This window comes from Anthonomus grandis, chromosome 9 (genome assembly GCF_022605725.1).
Source record: "Anthonomus grandis grandis chromosome 9, icAntGran1.3, whole genome shotgun sequence".
In the NCBI taxonomy this organism is placed as follows: Eukaryota; Metazoa; Arthropoda; class Insecta; order Coleoptera; family Curculionidae; genus Anthonomus; species Anthonomus grandis.
The window spans coordinates 4,030,257-4,050,947 of NC_065554.1; the positions used below are offsets into that span (position 1 = coordinate 4,030,257).

Sequence of the window (20,691 nt, forward strand, 5' to 3'; positions counted from 1 at the left end):
GTGTGGTATATAGGGGAAACAGAATTATTGGGATATACTTTTTCGAACAATCCTTAAATGACAACATCCCTCTTAAGTCTTTGACCAATCAATTGCCGTTGTTACTGGAAGATGTGCTGTTGGAATTGCGGCAAAACATATTTTCGCAGTTAGATGGTTGCCCCGCACAGTTTACGATTGCTGTGCTAGATCACATTAATGCAGTTTTTCAAAAGCGATGGATTGGAAGAGAAACTCTTCTTCCATGGCCTCCACAATCATCAGATTTAATTTGTCTTGATTTTTATTTATGAGATCGAATAAAGGACATTGTGTTTCAGAGTCAACCTACGACGAGAGAAGATATGAAAAACCGGATTCGCAATGCAATTAGGAATATACCCAGAGCCAAAACTGAAGCTGCAGTTCTATCTACCCATGACTTCAAGAATGTATAACAACATTTTAAGGTATAAAATTCTCTTTCTTTTAAATCGGTCTTGTTCAGGGCCACAAATTAATATTAAAGGAAATTCGAAAAAAATTAGTTTAAACATTTGTATAAAATTTTTACTATTTTGGATTATTTACCTTAAATCAATGGTGCTCCCATATAATATTGGTATATTCTCTGAAAAAAATGTCCGAATCCGTCGATTTTATTATTTGGTATCTACGTGGAAATTAAATATACAGGGTGACTCAAAAAAAAGGTATGACGTCATCAATATGTTTTTTAAATGGAAACCACAATTTTTTAAGGCAGAATCTGAAAGAACGCATTTTTTACAAAGGATATGATACAAATGAATAGTGGTTACATATTTAATTTTAAACGAAAAATGATAATAAAATGTAAAATTAGAGAAATACCTATCTAAATTAAATGTTCGAATTGAGCACCGTTAACAACCTGACAATACCAAGGCGATTTAAACATTTTTTTAAAACGTTGTCAATGACATCTGAAGTAATGTTTAAAATTTCCTGGCGTTTTAAGTATCCCCATAAAAAGTAATCATGATGAGTTAAATATGGCGATCTGGTTGGCCATTCAAACATTATGTTGTCCATTCGTGAAGTGGAGTGGCTATAATATAGCGGGTTGGAATGGAAATAAATTCATTTGTCGAGAAAAGTCTTCCCGCCCTTCCCAACCCGCTATATTATTGTGGTTTTTGTAAAATAGCCTAATAATTTCAACCTGTTCTTCTTTTGTATAGCACGTATTCAAAAGATACGTTACAAGAAAATTATTAACAGTGACAGCACGGCAAATAAATTTATTTGTTCTATTATTAACGACCAATGTCATAGTAACGAGGATTTGGTTAAACAATTATTTTATTCTTTTTTCTAAATTATTACAATTTATTTAAATATTTGGAGAGCAGCTAAATCAAACATTAACCTACTACAGGGTTGTCATAAAGCAAGGAATAACTTCAATATCTCGTAGTTTTCTTTTAATCGCTAGAATTCGAAGATTTTATTTTTTTTCGGCGCAAATTATGTTGCAAAAAAAAATTCTGAAATTTTTTTTTTTCAAATTGCACCCCAATTTTTTATTGCATTTTTGGATTGTTCTTACAATTCTAAACATTTTTCATGTAGCATGTGCTATACCTACGTCCAAGCTTTTAAAGCTATTCACTAGCTTTTAATTTTATTTTCGTTTTTTTAACACTAAATTACATTAATATGCGGCTGCGGCTTCCTGAGGCCACAGCGCATTGAAATCTTGATGATGATTGGCTATCGAGGTAGAACGCATCAGGAAGTTCATGAGTTATTTAAAAAAAAATACCCCAATTATCCTCCAATATAGCAATCGATAGTGTTACGGTTTTTTTAGACAACAAAACTTCCACAATATAATTTTTAAGTTCTTATCATTTTGGGTAGTCTATTGGAATTTCGGTAGTGACGAATATTATTCAGGGTATTCGTTGGAGGCTTGGTGAAGTCAAGTCAATGAAACTATTTCCTAAAAGAATACTAATCAATATAAATGAATCTTCTATATTTACAACTCTAGGATAAACGTGTATTCCAATATATCGACAAAACAAATATAGATATTACAGTGAAAATAATATCCAATCTGTTTTAATGATTCGACCGATCACATCTGTGCTTTGTGTTATGCAGGTGTGGGTTTACCTTTATGTACTCTTTGCGGAACGAATTCGTTCAGGTGATACATCTGAATGAAAGAAAGAAAGAAAGAAAGAAAGAAAGAAAGAAAGAAAGAAAGAAAGAAAGAAAGAAAGAAAGAAAGAAATGTGCTATATTACGTAAGACTAATCTTGTGTACAAGCATCCTACAAGCTAAAAAAACAAAACACAAATACAATTTCAAAAATTGACAAAACAATGAACAAAATCAAACACAAGAAGACAAAACTTTTTGAACATACTTGAATTAAAGACACAGCATAGAGAAACCAGCAGTCGCACTTCAATAAAAATACATTGGCTTGAATAAGCGAGTTCGGTGCATGTGTACTAATGCAGGCGCGGCATATTTGCTTATAGTAGGGATGCCGCTGACACTCGCTACGGTCCACGCGGCTTTTGCCTTGGCTAGAGCCGGACTTAAACATTTTTTTAGATATTATTATCTTGTAAAATAAAAATACCTACATATTACAAATATTTATTTTTTAATATTAATAAAGTTCATGCATTAACAAAATATTTAAACAAAAATAAACATCGCATTTCTACATCTAACAACGACGATATTGAAAATGTTGTAAAAACGCCAAAATCAAAATCAAACAATCAAAATAGTCACTAAGTACGGCGCTGAACTAGGCGATACACCTATGAACACAGTTCGATAAACAGTGAGCTCGGCATCCGGAGAACATGGCTGCGGCATGGCTGAGGATGCTATTAGTTCGCTTACATTTTCGAGCGGAGTGCGACTGCTGGTTTCTTTATGCTGTGTTAAAGATAACTAAATAAAACAATCAATTACTAAATAAAGGTAAACTTGTTGAAAAAACTAGAGAAGAAAAAAGGAAAAAAAGAAAACTTTCCAACATGTCCAAGGTTAAAACCTATCATTAAAAAAGTCATCCTGGTTATAATATGCCTTAGCCAATAAAAGCGACTTTAATTCTCTTTTAAATTTCTTAACATCCGATATATGTCACAGAGGAACATGATTGTAAATTTTTTTACTTATGTAACTTAATGAGTTTTTGGTAAGGGAAGACGTAGGAATAGGTAGGGGAACATCATTTACACGACAAGTCAAATGGCCAGTGTCAGAGGGTAGTTTGGGAATTTTGTGAATAAGAGCAGCTGTTTCTAAGATAAAGAGTGAAAAAAGAGTTTTTTCAGAGAGAAAGAGGATTTTTTCAGAAATAAAGAGGGGTTTGCAAGAATCTCTTAACTTAGCAGAACACAGGTATCTAACTGCTTTTTTTTGAATAACAAAGATAATGTTAAGTAGCCCCTTATTGGTTAAACCCCAAAAAGGCAAGCCATACCGAATATGAGATTCAATAAGTGAAAAGTACACTGCACGTGCAACCACCCCTCCCAGCTCTTGTTTTGCCATTCTTATTGCAAAACATCCAGAAGATAATTTCCCAGCTAAATGTAAAATATGATCTTCAAACCGAAGGCGACCATCAATGGTAATTCCTAGGAACTTGCAGCACTCTTTATTCTGCAAGAGGGAATTTTCGTCAAACATCAGACCCTGAACATCGCACTTAAACCCCATAATAGACGTCTTTCTTACATTAAACACGAGCCTGTTAGAAGCACACCACCCTGATAAAATCTGAAGGTCTTCAAGGATACAAGTCTTAATATAATCAGAATTTTTATGGCTCCATAGTATGGTGGTATCATCAGCAAACTGAACCACCTTGCCCTGCAGTTTCAATGAACTCAAGTCATCCACAGTCAAAAATAACAGTGGTCCCAACGCTGAACCCTGGGGAACGCCGCATTTTAGGGATCTAGGAGCAGACAAACGCCCAGACACTGTAACCTTCTGAGTACGATTTGATAGATAGGACTCAAGCCATCGCAACGCTACGCCTCTAAAACCATATTTATCGAGCTTAGATAACAGTATTCCATGATCTACACAGTGAAATGCTTTGGATAGATCACAAAACACTGCCGCCGATGACTCTCCAGAATTCAAGGACACATAGACGGTCTCCAACAAGCTAAAAACAGCATCATGAGTCCCTTTACCGGCTTGAAATCCAAACTGATTTGCAGACAAAATGCCATTATGATGTAAAAAGGACAAAATTCTGCTTTTTGCAAGTTTTTCAACTATCTTAGAGAGGGTAGACAAAATAGAAATGGGACGGAAATTACAAGGCTGATCCAAATCTCCACCCTTATGAAGAGGGATAACCACTGCCTCTTTTAAACATGAAGGAAAAATGCCATTATGTAAAGAATTGTTTATGGCAGAAACTAAAGCATTTAAGGCTGAATCACGCAAAAAGAGTAACAACCTCGAAGATATCCCATCAGCTCCAGATGATTTATGGTTTTTTAGGCGTTTGTTTTCATTTTTTACTTCGGTAAGTTCGACAGGATGAAAGAAAAATGTTACTACGAATGCCCTTGAGCAAGATATTAGGTATATCACAATAATAGTCGTTTAAAATGTCAGGTCTTAACTCCGGTTCCGATACTTTTCTATGGCAATGTCTAAAATCATTAATAATCGACCAACACTCTCTCTGCCTATTTGATGACATATTTAAGCGATCCCTATAATAATTAGATTTTGCTGCTTTAATTGTCTTTCTGTACAGACTACGGTATTTCTGATGATATACAAGGATATTTTCATTTGTGGTATATTTGCACAATTTAGTCAAAAAACGGAGGTTTTTAGCAGAAATTCTAAGGCCTCTTGTAACCCATGGTTTTCGTTTCTTAGTTTTAAGCCTCATTTTAGGAAAGCACTGATTGATCTTATAACACAGAACTTGAAAAAATAAAGTAAGTGGGTCAGAAGCCGTTTCAAGTGCATTCCAATTTACCGAAGCTGTAGCAGCAGAAAAAGCATTGAAATTTCTCCTGCTGAAAATTCTTCCCATATAATGAGATGAAGATAATACAGTATTATTTGGCATTTTAGCAAGAATAACTTCATGGTCGGAAATACCAGATGGGAGTACTGTGCATAAAACGTCATCAAAATTTGTACAGAAAAAGTCAATTGTAGTTGCAGATGAAGAAGTTATTCGAATGGGTTGTTGTTCTCTGGTTTGGAACTGGTTTGATAGCTATCAATTTAAAGTGAAGTTTGTCCGAAATCTTGAGGCTTTGATGCTGAAAGAGACTGGTTTTCCGTAAAACCTGTAGCAGTCTGGAGAGGTAACTTCCGAACGCGATTGTGCCCTGAAACAGAAGAGTCCCACCCCACACCATCGCTATGTCCTCACACCATAGCGATGGTGTGAGGACATATAAAAAAAACCTGGAAAGCACTCCACATGACGATATGGAAGGAAGCAGGCAAAAAACGGAGTTTCAAAACAAAAGCAGTTCCCCTCAGTGAACCCCAACCAAGGGCGAACAAATTAAACAAGATAGTCCAATACTGATTGGACGCGAACCCTAAGCGACTGCGCTTAGACCATCGGCCTACCATTGACGGACGGACCAATGAAATGAATTGTTGCTTGTCACTCGATCTTTATTTTTTTGTCCTGTTAAGACCGTGTGTGAAATAAGGCTTATAAGGCTGAATGCCTAAACGGATCTTGTTCGCGATATCCGAATAGATTTCCGGATTTCCTTTTTGTAGGGGAATAGGTTAGATTGGATTTTGGATTTATATAACCTTCCTTACCGGTAAGTTTCTACATTTTGGTTTTTTCCGTCTATTTCACTTTCTTCTCTTAATGTAGTCATTGATAATTTAAAAGGGTACAAACCCATTTCTTACGTCATCTTAATGTAAACTGAGTACTTTATGGCTACCTAACATCAATGAGTTCATCATCAAATAAGGTCTTGTTTTCAGGCAATCAATTCCTAAGCCTTTAGTCTACTACTATTTCCCGTACCTTCACTTCTTCATCTTTGTTGTACCTTATCTTTGTTATACTTTCTCCACTACCATGCGATTTGATCAAACGTACCTAATAAGATGTCCTGATGCTGATATGTTCTGCATCCTGGACTGACCTGTACTTACTAATCGATGGTTGGATGGCTACTGAGTAAGCTGTATTTTACTCTTTATTTTGCGGACAACAATATCACAAAAAACAAACTACAGTAATTTACAGGAATTAATGAATAGAATAAATAGTGCTTTTTCAATAAATCATATACGATAACCTTATAAAGTTAACAACACAACATAACATATTAATTCAAGTAACTACAATATTGTTTATTATCTATAGCTTAAAATCTATGTAAACCGCGCATAAGTATCCTGGGAGTAATAATCATTGTTACAATTCACATCTTGAGTCCTGCATAAAATTATTCACTTTATCTTTAAGTTCATAAGTCAGTAATTGGTAAATATTTTACAACTGAGAATACAGTTATGATAAATAAGTAATTGACATCACAATTGTCTTCCTGCTGTGGTAACTTGATCACCCCTTCCCACCCACAAAACACGCTGAATATGGGAAAAGGTGAAGTATGTTAATAATAGTCTTGCTTTATTTTATATAACTCTTAACTTACGTTTAACCTTCGTTTAACTTACGTTTAACCTAAGTTACGTTTAACCCTTCAAGGTATCTCTTTCTTTTTTTTTATGGAACAAGAGTGAGCAAGATTGAGCAGAAATATAATCAATTCTGTCATGTAAGAAATGTTCCTAGATTTGGTCGTCCTCAAGTTGATGCAAGTAAGCAGAATTTTAATTGGTGGTTCAAGATATTCAGCATGTAGCATCAAGGCAGCTAGCAAAGGACATGGATATTGGAAAAACAAGTGCTCCTAAAATACTACATACGAATAAATACTTTCCTTATAAGATGCAATTTATCAAGAATTCTTGGAAGAAGACTTTGAGAGGCGCCTTGAATTTTGTATGAAATATGTGTTTAAAGAAATGTGTTTAGAGAATCCAAATTTAGTGAAAAATAAAAAAAAATCCGATGAAGCCACTTTCTGCTTGAATGACCATTATATAGGCGTAAATATCCAGAACTATCGGTACTGGTCCGATATAAATCCACACTGGATGAGGGAAGGACATACATAATTCAATCGAAAAATAAACGTGTGGGCTGGCATGCTTAGTGACATTATTAACAGGCCTTTCTTCTTGGAGGAAAATATAAAAGGTGAGAGATATCTGAGTTTTCTAGAAGAGGAACTTGTTCCAGCTCTGGCTATCCTTTTTCTCCGAGATAAAACGCTCAGATTTGTTACATCAGAACATGTGCTTCCAACAAGATGGCGCTCCTCCCCAACTTATTTGCACGACCCTTTCCCAAACAGGTGGATTGGAAGGAGCGGTGTTATTGAGTCGCCACCAAGATCACCCGATCTAACACCACTAGACTTTTTTATGGGGATACCTTAAAGGAAGATTTAAAACAATACATCCATCAAGAAACACGTCGAATAATGACCGAAGTGGTTACTGGTCCGAAATGTGCAGTACGAATTTGTAGATCGATTAGGCTATTGTCAGAGTATTAACGGAGCACTATTCGAACATTTGCTGAAATTTAATAAAATAATGAAATAAAATTATTTTTAAGTTTGCGAAGCTTTGTTTTCGAAAGAATAAAACGTTTCAAAAATTATTTTTATATTCCTTTTTTTCATGACCTTTTTTCAATTTTCAAATTTTGAATGAGAATAACTCCAAAACGCTTGGACTTAGGTATAGCACATGCAACATGAAAAATGTATAAACTTGTAAGAGTAATCCAAAACTGCAAAGTTTTTTTTAAGACACTCTTAAAACGCTAGGCTCTGTCTAAATATAAGGAATAGCCCTGTACTACATTGTATTATACCGGATGGGGCATTGCCAAGCTGGCCATAGAAAATCTCATATAAATTATGATAGTTTGAAATATTGGCTTTCCTGTATATTTTACAGAAAAACTGTATTAGACTTTTTTAAAGGTGCGAGTAAGATACCCACTATACCAAATTTAGTAAGTGATTTAGAATTTATTTAAAAAAACTGAGAACTAAAATCTGAAAACACCAACCAAATTATCAAAATATTATGTCAGTGTTGTTGAAGATTACGTTGCTGACATATTAGTTTGGAGCTTTTCGTTTTCCTGTAGTTTAATATTGCTAGTTCAAAATGATGATAACCGGTAAATTGGATACACCTTTTGAATTTATGTACAGTTTGTTTATTAATTACTTCTCCTTACTAAACTCAAAGAAACAAAATACTATAAAAGGTATAGAAAATAATGATTAATAATTACATGCTTTTTGTCTGGCATGTCAAGACGTAATAATGACGCAACACATTATATGCGACGTTGCAACCAAGAATATTAAAGTATAACGGTCATTACGAATAAAAATAAAAAAACGCAACAAGTGTTGCCATCTATTTATGAAGTGGTCAGTATGAATAATTATTATTAGACTAATCAAGAAACTATGATTAAGTTGTACTACTTGGGGAATAGTTTACAAAAGGTCTCCAAAATGTTCTCTGTGAATTTCCCTGATAGGCATTTTCCAAGTAAAACAACAGTTCAGGATATTGTTAATAACTTTGAGACTAAGAGTACAGTAATTCGTAAATGCAAATACTCACGGCAAGACAAGAAAATAATTGAGATTTTGACATGTCATTTCATGCTGAAAAAGGAATTAATAGCAGAACTCTTGCAGAAGTTGTAGGAAAAGATCATAGTACAATATTGCGCACACTAAAAAAATACAACTACTATTCCTTTAAGTATCAAAAAGATCAGGAACTAAGGAAAGACGATAAATTCCGAAGGGACTTTTTACTATTTTAATTATTTGTTTTACGAATGAATGCACCTTTACCGAGCCAAATATTTATAACGAGCCAAATATTTAAAATGTTCGTTATTGTAGTAAAGAAAACGAACACAGATATGTTCTTACAAGGACCCAGTACTCTCAAAAGGTAAATATTTAGGCGGGTATTTTTGGTCATAAGTTATTGGCACATTTTTTTGAAAAAATATTTGGGATGAGACCGATCAAATTACACTATAAATAAGCAAGGAGGTCGCCGCACCTTTCACCAAACGAATTTTTTTCCGACCAAACGAGTTATTTATAAAGATGTGCGTTATCAAAATTTAAAAGACTTTAAAGATGGCAATTATTATAAAAACACGGTTTTTATATAGTTTATAATGATATATTATATTTTATTTAAAAGTTTTTATTTTATAATGTAGGGATACAAAAGTCAACTTAACTCTCTGAACGAGAACGGTCGAATTAATAATAATATCTAACACGTAAGCGATCTCACACATAAACCTAAATCTGCTTAAATAACACTTATTCTTTACTATGGATCAGCACAATATTGTTTATTATTATTCATACCGGCGGCAATGGAACAGCCGATGATGTCACGCACATCAAACTTAGGCTCCTATTCCTGTTGCATTTTTGCATTTTTTTGCATTTATTTTAAATACTTTTTTGTTTATTTAGTTTTTCTTTCTTTTTTGTTTGTTGCATGTAAGTAGTTGGTTGCATTTATTTATAAAATCACTTCATGAAAAGTCATGAAATTTTGTATGGTGGCTTATCTTATTGGCACCTTTAAAAAAGTCTAATACAGTTTTTCCGTAAAATATATATTGGAGCCAATATTTGAAAATATCATAATTTATACGGGATTCGCTATAGCCAGCTAGGCACCACCCTATTTATATATAAGATATTTAACACTATTCACTTTTTTGACATAAGAAATTCTGAGCGTGTGAAACTTGGAGTATGTCTACTAAAGACGTAATAAGTAACAAAAAAAAACGATTTACAATAATAAAAAGTAATTTAATAAATATGCATTCTTAACAAATGAACACTGGATATATCATAAGATTAAATAAATAATAAATACATAATTCTAATATACATATATGTGTAACTTTATAACAAGTTTACAAAAATGCTTATTAAAAAACTACATAATAATTATTAATACGAGACCCGTCTCCTCTTTACGCCTTTCCAATTGATAATTTCTTCTCTTTGGGATTTTTTCTGCTAATCTTCTTCTGGATTTTTTTAATCGGTCCCGTCAGCGAAATCGGAATCTGTTTACTCTCAATCTTCTTACCCTCTGGCTTTTTCGGCGCAGTAATACTCAGGACTCCATCACTGGATAGTTTGGACTGTATATTCTTGACGTCACAGCCTTCGGGCAGCACATACTTTCTCACAAAGTGCCTGGATATAAAACCATGTTCGTCGGGCTTCTCTTCGTGTTTGCCTTCGACTACCACTGTATTATTATCTTCCAGTCGCACACTAATTTCATCTGGTTTGAACTGTTGAACATCGATGTTAGCTAAGAATTTGTCCTTATCCATAGTGATAGATGCGTCCTGTTCCAAAGGTTGCAACTCACTTAACACCCTTCTAAAGGGCTGCAACATATTATCAGTATTCAACAGCCAATTCCTATGAGGCACGACATCGAATAAATCGTCTAACATCATTGGAACTAGAGCCATTTTGTCGCTTTAAGAGTATTATTTGTTACCACTTTCGCTTATATTACTTTCAGCTTGCGAAGTAAAGTCTGAAGCCAGAAATTCGTGGCGCCTGTATTTATATTTCGGCGCAAACGTCTAGAAACGTCGCGAATAGAATGGGGTCGGAACGGGAAGTAATCGAGTTTTATTATTTCAACGGAAAAAACCCACTCATTGCATGCTTGTTTGTAATAAATAGAATACAAAATGAAGAAAAAAATATATACAAACGGCAGCTTTTTTTTCAAAAGCACCACGCATTTTAATAAATTTTTTAACAAATTTATAAATAGAAAAGGTATACTTATTAAAATGAAAAGAACTAAACTCGGCGTGATTCGTCACCAAACTATACTTTTTAATACTTTTTAATAAATAAATAATTTAAGCTTTTTTGATTTCTTTCATGAAGGACTGGAGTTGCCAGATGGCAACACTGCTATTGACGTACGAAACTTATTATTTTCAGGTTATGTTAGTTTGTTTTGTTCCCAAGAATGTGCCGATCTGCAGAAAAGAAGTGATTTGAAGATATATACATGTAACAAAAACTTAATTCGTTGGTGTCTTCTTCAGTTTTGTCTACTTCACAAAACTGTGGGATTCTTTTTCAAAATACAAAAGTAGATAGTGGGTCATATTTCTTTTTTTATTCCCTTTCCCACGAGCTATCACAAAACATACCTACACATTTGGAAAAAAAGTTAGGGATGGTTTCTAATATAGTACAGTAAAATGAATTTTGATTGTCAGCTTTTAAATCGCTTGAAACCTGAGCAAAATGACCAGTTTCTATACCTAGTCTAGCACTGGACTTTCGTTTTACACTGAAATCCGCATAACCAAGAACGGTCTCGTGGTCAGACAAACCCAAACAGCACACATACGTATTAAAGACGTATTTTGTGCGTACTCCATGACATAATATAGGTACACAGTACGTACCCCAAAAGACGTATTACGTTCTATAGACGTATATAGAGCGTCCACTTTCCGCAGGATTCTACGTTATAGGTACGTACTTTTAGGACATTTTACGTCAAGTACATAATATGACGTGTTTAGTATGTTTACATGACTCTTTTTTTGTGTGGTAAAATGTAATTGGGAGAAAAAATGACTGATTTATAAAAACTACAAATATATTGATTATATAAAAATTCAAAACAAAACAGAAAATAATAAACCTTTAATAAAATACAAAAAAAACATTTGTTCTTCGCAACTATTGTGAATACAATCTTCAATTTCCTTTGTACTTTCAATCCTTACGTCTTGTAGTTTTGCACCTTAAAATTATAATTTAAAATAAGCAAATTATCAAATAAGTAATTCATTACTACTAAAATAAATAAATATGCTCTTACTTACCATGAATTGGGCTAGATCGTAGTAGATCCTTCCTATCACTAAGTCAACGGTAAAACTAAGTTCAAATATATCGATAGTTCAAAATATTACTATAAGTCGAATTTTGATAAATCACAGGTGTTTAAACTTTTATCACAAAGGGACAACCCACGCCATCACGCCAATATTGCTAAACCAAGTGAAAGCAGGGCATTCATTCTCGCATCTGTTATTTGTCTTAAACACTGTCAACAGTGTCAACTCCCTCATATTGCCAATTACTTATTTGACAGTCAGTGGGGGCAACAGAAACACTGGGTTGCTTTCGCGACCCATCTTGATAATTTTGATATTTATATTTCTTTATAATATTGATTATTATGACAAATATTTCAATTTGAAAATCCTATACCTAATTATACTTTTCGATCAGATCAGCATGTCAATTAATCCATAATTAAATTATAATTTCCATTTTGACATAGCCACTCCGAGGCTCCCACAAATAGAGTTAGAATATCGTAACTTAAGCAACTTATGTTACAATTTCAATCAGGTTGAAGAAGGCCTTTAACAAGCTGACTGGCATCCTCTCCACACTACTGATGATACCGACTGTAAGGTACAATTTTTTAATAACACTATTCTCTCAATTTTTAATAAACATTGTCCAATTCAAAAGAAAAAGAGAGGTAAATCTAGACCTGGATGGTTAACTTTCAACCTTAAAAAAATGATTCATTTAAAAAATAGAGCCTACAGACAGTTTAAAAACTCCCCCACCTCTCAGAAAAAATGTATTATTTAGATCTTAAAAACTTTTTATCATCTGCAATTAAACCAGAAAAAAAGCCTTTTTCTCTTCGCAAGCTTCTTTCAATAATAAAATTAATAGCAAAGAGTTCTGGGACAAAATAAAAAAACATAAAATTTTCAAAAAAACACCGTCTAACTTGCCTCCAAATTTAATTAATCCAGATCTAATTAATAGAGCGTTCTTAAGGAGTATCCCTAAAACCACCATAGATCAAAACTTACTAATCAATTTTCACAATAATAACTTTGCTAGTGAAACTTTCAAATTTATGCTGATAACTCATAATGATATATATATCCAATCTGGGTTCCGTCAGGGTTATAGCTGCTCTACTGCTTTGTTTAAAATTGCAAGTGACATCACTCAAACTATTCATAAGGGTGGTTTCTGCCCCACTGTCTTAATTGATATGTGAAAAGCCTTTGATTCACTCAATATAGATCTTCTACTGGCAAAATTAAAATTTCACAATATCGAGTATAATAGTTTTTTTGAGAGTTACTTAACAAAGAGAAGCCAGGCTGTTCGCCTACATGATGAACTGGGTAATCTGCTTATGTCCAATTGTCAGCTGGTGGAGACGGGGGTACCTCAGGGCTCCATTCTTGGACCTCTTTTGTTTTCAGTTTTCTGATATTGAAAATTTTATAAATAATCGCCTGTACCATATGTATGCTGATGATATTCAGATATATCTCCCTTTAAGTGAACCTAAAGATCTGTTCAGAGCGATTACAAAAATCAATGATGACTTGAAAAACATTTTTAATTGGGCGGAGCATTCATAACTCTTTGTTGATTAAGCCTCAAAAAGCACAAGCAATTTTATTTCCTAAAATCAATATAGAAAATGATAATCTTGGTATACATTAACATGTATGGGAGTATGGTTGATTGACAGGAAAAAGTAAAGAATCTTGGGTTATACATGGACAAACCATTGAAATTTGATTTTCATATTAATAATGTATGTAGACAGGCCTATTTTAAATTAAAATCAATTCACGAATACAAATACATCCTCCTAGAAGAAAACAAAAAAAGACTTACAGAGTCTCAGAGTCTCTAATTCTTTCAATTCTCAATTACCTAGACACTGTCTATAAACCATATCTCACAGATTATAATCAATTTAAAGTACAAAAATTCAAAACAGCTGTGCCAGATATGTCAGATATGTGCCTCTTAGAGAGCATATCAGTCAGCATGTTGTGGATTTTTCAAAACCAACATAAAGCAACGGCAATTAGTGCATATGGGTTCTATAGTGCATAAGATCACTATCTCAGTTATTTAGCATATTACCAATTATTACCAAATTATTTAGCATATTTTTTTAAGCTACGTGGTGAATGCCATAAAGTAAATATCAGGGGAAAAAATAGTTTGAATATTCCCAGGCATAATACACAGTTTTTCAAGTCGTATTTCATATATCAGACAGCTACTTTATATAACAAAATACCTGAGAATCTTAAAACATTAAGCTGTCCCTGTTTTAAAAAGAAACTTACAAATTTGATCAGGAGTGGTAAGCTGTGATGAGTCAGTCTGTAGTAATTTTGTGATATGTTATTTTCTGAGATGTGTTTTTTTTTAATTTTTATACTGTGCTCAAAGCTTTTAAATAATGTCATGTAGTTTAAAATTTGTCAGTATAAGACGAAAGTGGATATTTTATTTTATTAATTAAATTTATAGGGTGTCGAATTATAGTCCTTTGGAAAGAGGGAATCTCGATTTGACAGTTGTCTAATTTATACCGGATTCGTTGACTTTTTCTCTCAAAGTAAAAAAAACATGAAAATCGTTTTTTTTTATACGTATATTTGAAAAAAATTCTTTCTCGGCATATAGTTTTGTGTATTAACAAAAATTTACATGTTTTTTTATTCTTTTATAATTATATGTACATATATGTACGTCCGCGAGACGTAACTAATGTACGTACGAACCACGTATCCAAAAGTACGTACTAAATACGTTCTTTTTACAACAATAGTAAAACGTATAGACATACATATGACATAAAAATTACGTACCTAGGACGTACGATGCTGTTTGGGACCCAGTATTAACAATTTTGTAATAGATATTGGGCTGATAAAGATTAGAACAGAAATAATCTATTAAAGAAGATGAAACTGCAAAACGAGTTGGCTGATCCACGTGCATGTTTAAGTTCATTGATGTAAAAAGGTTTTTTAGGTAGCCATTATTTTTCAATTATTCATTAAAACTTACCCATATGTAGATATCTGATAGAGCACATTTTTATACCGTCATAAGTCACCACATAGCAATACTTTGTCATAGTCTATAGGCAAGCTACATATTAATATTTCTAGTTTTTCCAAAAATATATCTGCTTTTTTAATGGATATCTATATAAGGCTAAAACATAAACAGACAAACCTTGAGAAAATACCAAACAGGCTTCAAAAGTCTTCCCCTTCAGAAGGTAATAATCTATACGAATTAAAGGTCCCCTAATAGGTTTATATTAATTATCATAATCAATATTCCCCGTGAAAATTATCTAGTTGACAGTACCTAGACATCATAATGTAATTCTTTATAGAATGGTATATAATTTACATAATAAATATCTTCATGCCTGTTTTGTTTGCAAATATTTGGGAAATTCAGGAGAAATTGTAGGAACTGCCAAATTTCGTTAACGCCTTCGATTTTCAGATTGGTAAAAGAAGGCTGACTCAAAATGTTTAGAGCATATTTTTTCATTTGTTGTAGGAGTTCAATCCACAATTCTGATCACTTTTCCGATCTATAATGCTGCACCTGTAAGAAGATGCCTCAATAAAAAGTTTCGAGATAAATAGGGTCGTCGCAATGGTTCTTTTATAGAGTGGCTTCTAAGGTTTGGTTTTTTTCTGTAGGGTTCTATTAAAATGAAGCTTAACCCGTTCAAGGATATTAGAGGAACTGAAAACTAAGAAAGCTATTTGAATCGACTATTACTTTGATACAAACCAGTTGTTTATCGAATGGCATCGTAAGGACGTATTTGAAAAATAATAGCAAAAATAAAAATCGTATTATTTTAATAACACATCCTATATCAATATCTATCAAAATTAAAACTTAGATATCTTGAGTGACGAGAATTCAATACAGGGTGTTTCAGAAATATGGAATCAAACTTCTAGGGGTTGTTCAGTGCAACAGTAGAATCCATTTAAGTATAGGAACCCATGTCCGGAAATGTGTCGCTACGCCACTACGGCCCTAAGACGCATTTACCTAAATAGGATCTGATGCATTTATTTTTACCTTTTGTATATGATACCACAACAATTGTTCAAAATGTCTTCCTCCAACCTCAATACACCGATTTAAACACCGCACATGATTTCGGCGGACTACAATAAAAATGTGATCCTCGTTTTCAATGATTTCAAATCCTGACAGACCAACGATTCTGATGTGTTCTTGGAAAAATTGCATAAGGATTTTCTTCGTCCCAAACATGGCTATTTCTACTATTAAAAATACCGTCTCTTGTGAAAGAGGCTTCATCGGTCCACAAAACATATCATAAAAAATTTGGTTGTGCAATGATGTGATCCACAAGCCATCGACAAAATTGAACTCTAGGATGATAATCAGCTGCAGTCATACCTTGAACTTTCTGGAAGTGGTAAGGATGGAGTTGTTGCTCGTGTGGTACCCGTCAGACAGAAGCGTTACTCGTATTCATATTCTTAGCGACGTCACGAGTGCTATTTGATGGTTCATCCGCAACTCGCTGAAGCACCTCTTTTTCAAATTCGACCGTTCTTACGGTTCAAGCAACACCAGTATTATGCATCTTGGTCTTAAACATGCCTGTCTCAGCGAGCCGCCGAAGAACCGCAATAAACTTTTTGTATCCAGGATGCTGTCGTTCGGGATAACGTTCATGATACAACCGCGATGCTGCTCGTGCATTGCAGTTTGTTGCTCCGTATGCCAAATGCATATCCGCCAATTCTTGATTGGTAAAGTTTTCCATTAGCAATAAATGTTGAGGATGTTGTTAGCGATAAATGTTGAGGAAATGATGCAAGAAATTGTAAGCTATAAAATGTTTAAACATGATATTGAGAATTGACATTGATAAGCGTTGATTTTAAACAATTGTTGTTATGGTATTATGTACAAAAGGTAAAAATAAATGCAGCAGATCCTATTTAGGTAATTAATGTTTTTTATAAATTTTAACGCGTCTTAGGGGCGTAGTGACGCATTTCCGGACATGGGTTCCTATACTCAAATGGATTCTTCTATTGCACTGAACAACCCCCAGAAGTTTGATCCCATAGTTCTGAAACACCCTGTATAATATAACAAATTTAAATAAATAGTGTCCTAAAGGTAGTTTACTCTTGCATAGAAAAATATCAAACCCCATTAAAACTTACATACGTCTACATATACTTGTAAGAAAACTCAATAATTAAATTAAAAATTATATTAATAATAAAACTGCGACGTTACGAACAACAAAATACATGCTTTCCTAAAGAAAGGCAAAGAGCGAGTCCCTTCTAAATCAGTTCTGTCCCAAAAAGTAAACATCATGATCATACTAAAAAGTGTAAAAACACTAACGTAACCATAACTTAAATTCTAAAGAAAAATAACTCTTAGGTCACTAGTAATAAACTATAGCTATTAATTAACAAATAACTTATAATAAGTTATTGCCCCGCCGACATAAGTATCCCAAAGCATAAATATTGGGGCGACGATCTATGATGATGACCTAGCGTCGCGTCGTCATCACGTCGGTACTTCTTACACGGCCAACCTGACACTTCAATTCGCTCTCGAATTGACATATGCCAAAGAGACAACAACTTCGGCAGCAATCTGTAACAGCAGAAAACCAAAAGCAGAATTTTGCCAAATCGTCATTTTAAATGTCGATGAAATGAGAGCGTAGTGTAAACATTTGACCAATATCAATTTGACAAAAAAAAATTTCAACAAACCCAGCTGCTTGTACAGCATTAAACAATATCGTAGAAAATACTCTGTAAAACTCGTGGCTTTCAACAACCTATTATTCGTTTCCAAAGTGTTATTATAGTCGAAGTGTAACATCGTAGATTTTTAGCAAATATGGCTTTCAACAAACTAACTATGTTTGCAAAGCGTTGACTCTTAAGTCAAAGCATAAAATCGCATAATTTTTAGCAAACATGGCTTTCAACAAACTATGTTTGCAAAGCGTTAACTATAAGTCGAAGAATAAAATTGCAGAATTTTTAGCAAACATGGCTTTCAACAAACTATGTTTGCAAAGCGTTAACTAGAAGTCGAAGCATAACATCGCCGAATTTTAAACAACTATGGCTTTCAACAAACTATGTTTGCAAAGCGTTATAAGTCGAAGCATAAATTCGCCAAATTTTAAACAATTATCGCTTTCAACAAACTATATTTGCAAAGCGTTTCCGCAGTTTTTTTTCATTCGTTGAAACTGTAAAAAAATAAACAAAAATATTTTGAAATAAATATTTACAATCGCTCTCACTTCTACATTCCAATAAACAATTTTATACCTGAAAATATAAATTTTATATCTCGGAGAATTCACCAGGCCAAATTCTAATCATGACTTTGGCAACAGTGCATTTTCTGTTTGTAGTTAGATTCTTTAATTCGAACCTTTCGTTTGGCAATACTTTTATAACCTCAAACGGGCCTTCATACTTATTATCTAGCTACTTCCCGATGGGTGAAATACTAAATCGCCAATATTAATAATTTTATTAGATCGTCTGGTTTTATCAAACAAAATTTTTGTGTCGTCGGCTTGTTTCCTAATACGTGAGTACGCCAGTTGCCGATCATTTTCGAAACTTTTAGGTACGTCGAGATTTGGGATAGATTCGATCAATGTTTTAATGTCTGGTATATTACCGCTTACGCCGGACATAAATAAACTGGAGAAAATCCGGTGGTCTTTTGTTCCGTAGTATCGTTGATTGAAAAGGGAAAAGATGCGCAAATACTGTATAAAATTTCGTGACCGCGGCAGCCAGCCGTTCTTTGCTTTATCTAGCAATTTAGAAGCTAAGAGGTGGCGCCCCCATACGTAGGAATGATGAAACTCGCTTGGCAGCCTTGGTATTAAAAATTACCAGACATAATATCGCAGAGAAACGGGAGTTTTCGCATTGCGCTATTTCTCTTTGAGGACATATTCGCATATTCCATAGTATAAATTTGGGAGAAAATATTGAAAGGTTATTATTAAACATCATAATCTAATGTCCAAACCATGTTGGGGCAGAAATTAAAGTCTTAAAGAAATGGCCCCAAATTTACCAAATACTCTCCTGATTTTGAAGCCCCTGGTAAATATTTTTTTTTATTTAGTAGGATCAAAAGAATAAACGTACTAACAATAATTTACCTCCCAAAATTGGTTGCGGTAGCTAAAGTAGTTCCAGAGCTATTAAAAAAAAATAGTTTTTAAAGGTTATTTTCAAGGAGCTCTATCTCCCTGAGGAAGCTTTTCCGGACCCATGTTTATATGAACTTTTATTTTTCTTTTTAACGTTTTCTATCTGCCATAGAAGTTTGTAACATGATCAATGGAACACCCTGTATATGTTACTCACCTTAAGATTGACTTTTATGTTTTATAGGGTAAGTTTTTAGCTGAAAACTTTTAAATGTATTTTTTTTTAAATCTAAAAATGTCTATTGTAGATTTGATAAAGGTCAAGAATATGAAGATCGAAACGTTATTAAAATTATATGTTAAAGCAAGATAAATTTTATGTTTTAACAATTATCAATACCCAAGAAAATAATTGATTTTGAAAATACATAAGCAGCATACATAACCCAAAAACAATCCAACCCTATATATCCAACCAAAGAAAATGGTAAAATGGGATTATTTTTGGGTTAATATTCTGGTTTGATAAATAGCATCATATTTCTTAAATTGCCCGGGCATTGGGCATTATGAATAATCGCCATGTAATTAAATTGTTCATATTATACGAGCCCCGTCCCACTTCAGTTAGCCCAATTGAAAATTCTTAATAATTTCTGTTTAAACCCCCAAAAAAAAGACAAATTTTATAGTGTTATATAGTTTTAAACAAATAATAAGCTTTACTTACTCTATAAACACAACAAAATGGGAAAGTAAACTCATTTATATTGAACATATATTTATTTTTTAAAACAGTCGCAATTCTTTGAGGCATGGGGTTTATTAAGTTCTGATACTACCCCTGATTAAAACTATCCCAAATTTCTTGCTAGTGGATTTCGGACCTAATGAATAGAACCCTTGTATATGCCTAAAGAGTTAAGTTAAGTTTTTCAATCATTGATTAGATACGATACGTATTTTGCCATGCGGCTTCTTAGAAGTTTGTTTTTCTCTCGTTTGCTGGTATTTTTCAGTTTCCCATTTAAAAAAACTAAAAGAATTTTCAAAAAACTAAGGCAATTGTTTTTTCTCTTCCTAGTATTAGTACATCCCCGATAAGCACACTCGTTAATTTTGCTTGAATTTGACATAATTCAAAACAATAATAATACAAAATAATACGCCAAACATGCAAAAACTCCCTTAGACGATGTTGGCGAGCTCCGCTAAACAATAATAAGCGAGAAACGGCAAAAAGATTTCCGCGCGCGTTTGAGCGTGGCGCCATCTACCCGCCGCGCGCTTTTTGGGTCACGTTTTTGCCCGTAAATATGCGTATCTTCTCGGTTTTTCAATCAACGGTAGTATTAAGTGTTATTTGTAATTTTAAAATAGAGTTCGGCCATTCTGACTTATTGTCGCTGACCTCT

At 33.5% G+C, this 20,691-nt stretch overlaps 1 protein-coding gene across 1 annotated transcript; it reads right to left on the bottom strand.

Moving 5' to 3' along the window:
- Positions 1–9,966: 9,966 nt before the first annotated feature.
- On the bottom strand, positions 9,967–10,745 carry LOC126740752 (heat shock protein 27-like). The gene has a single exon (XM_050446913.1). It carries the CDS (start codon positions 10,668–10,670, stop codon positions 10,155–10,157), a length of 516 nt encoding a protein of 171 aa, XP_050302870.1. The 5' UTR covers positions 10,671–10,745; the 3' UTR covers positions 9,967–10,154.
- Positions 10,746–20,691: the final 9,946 nt, after the last annotated feature.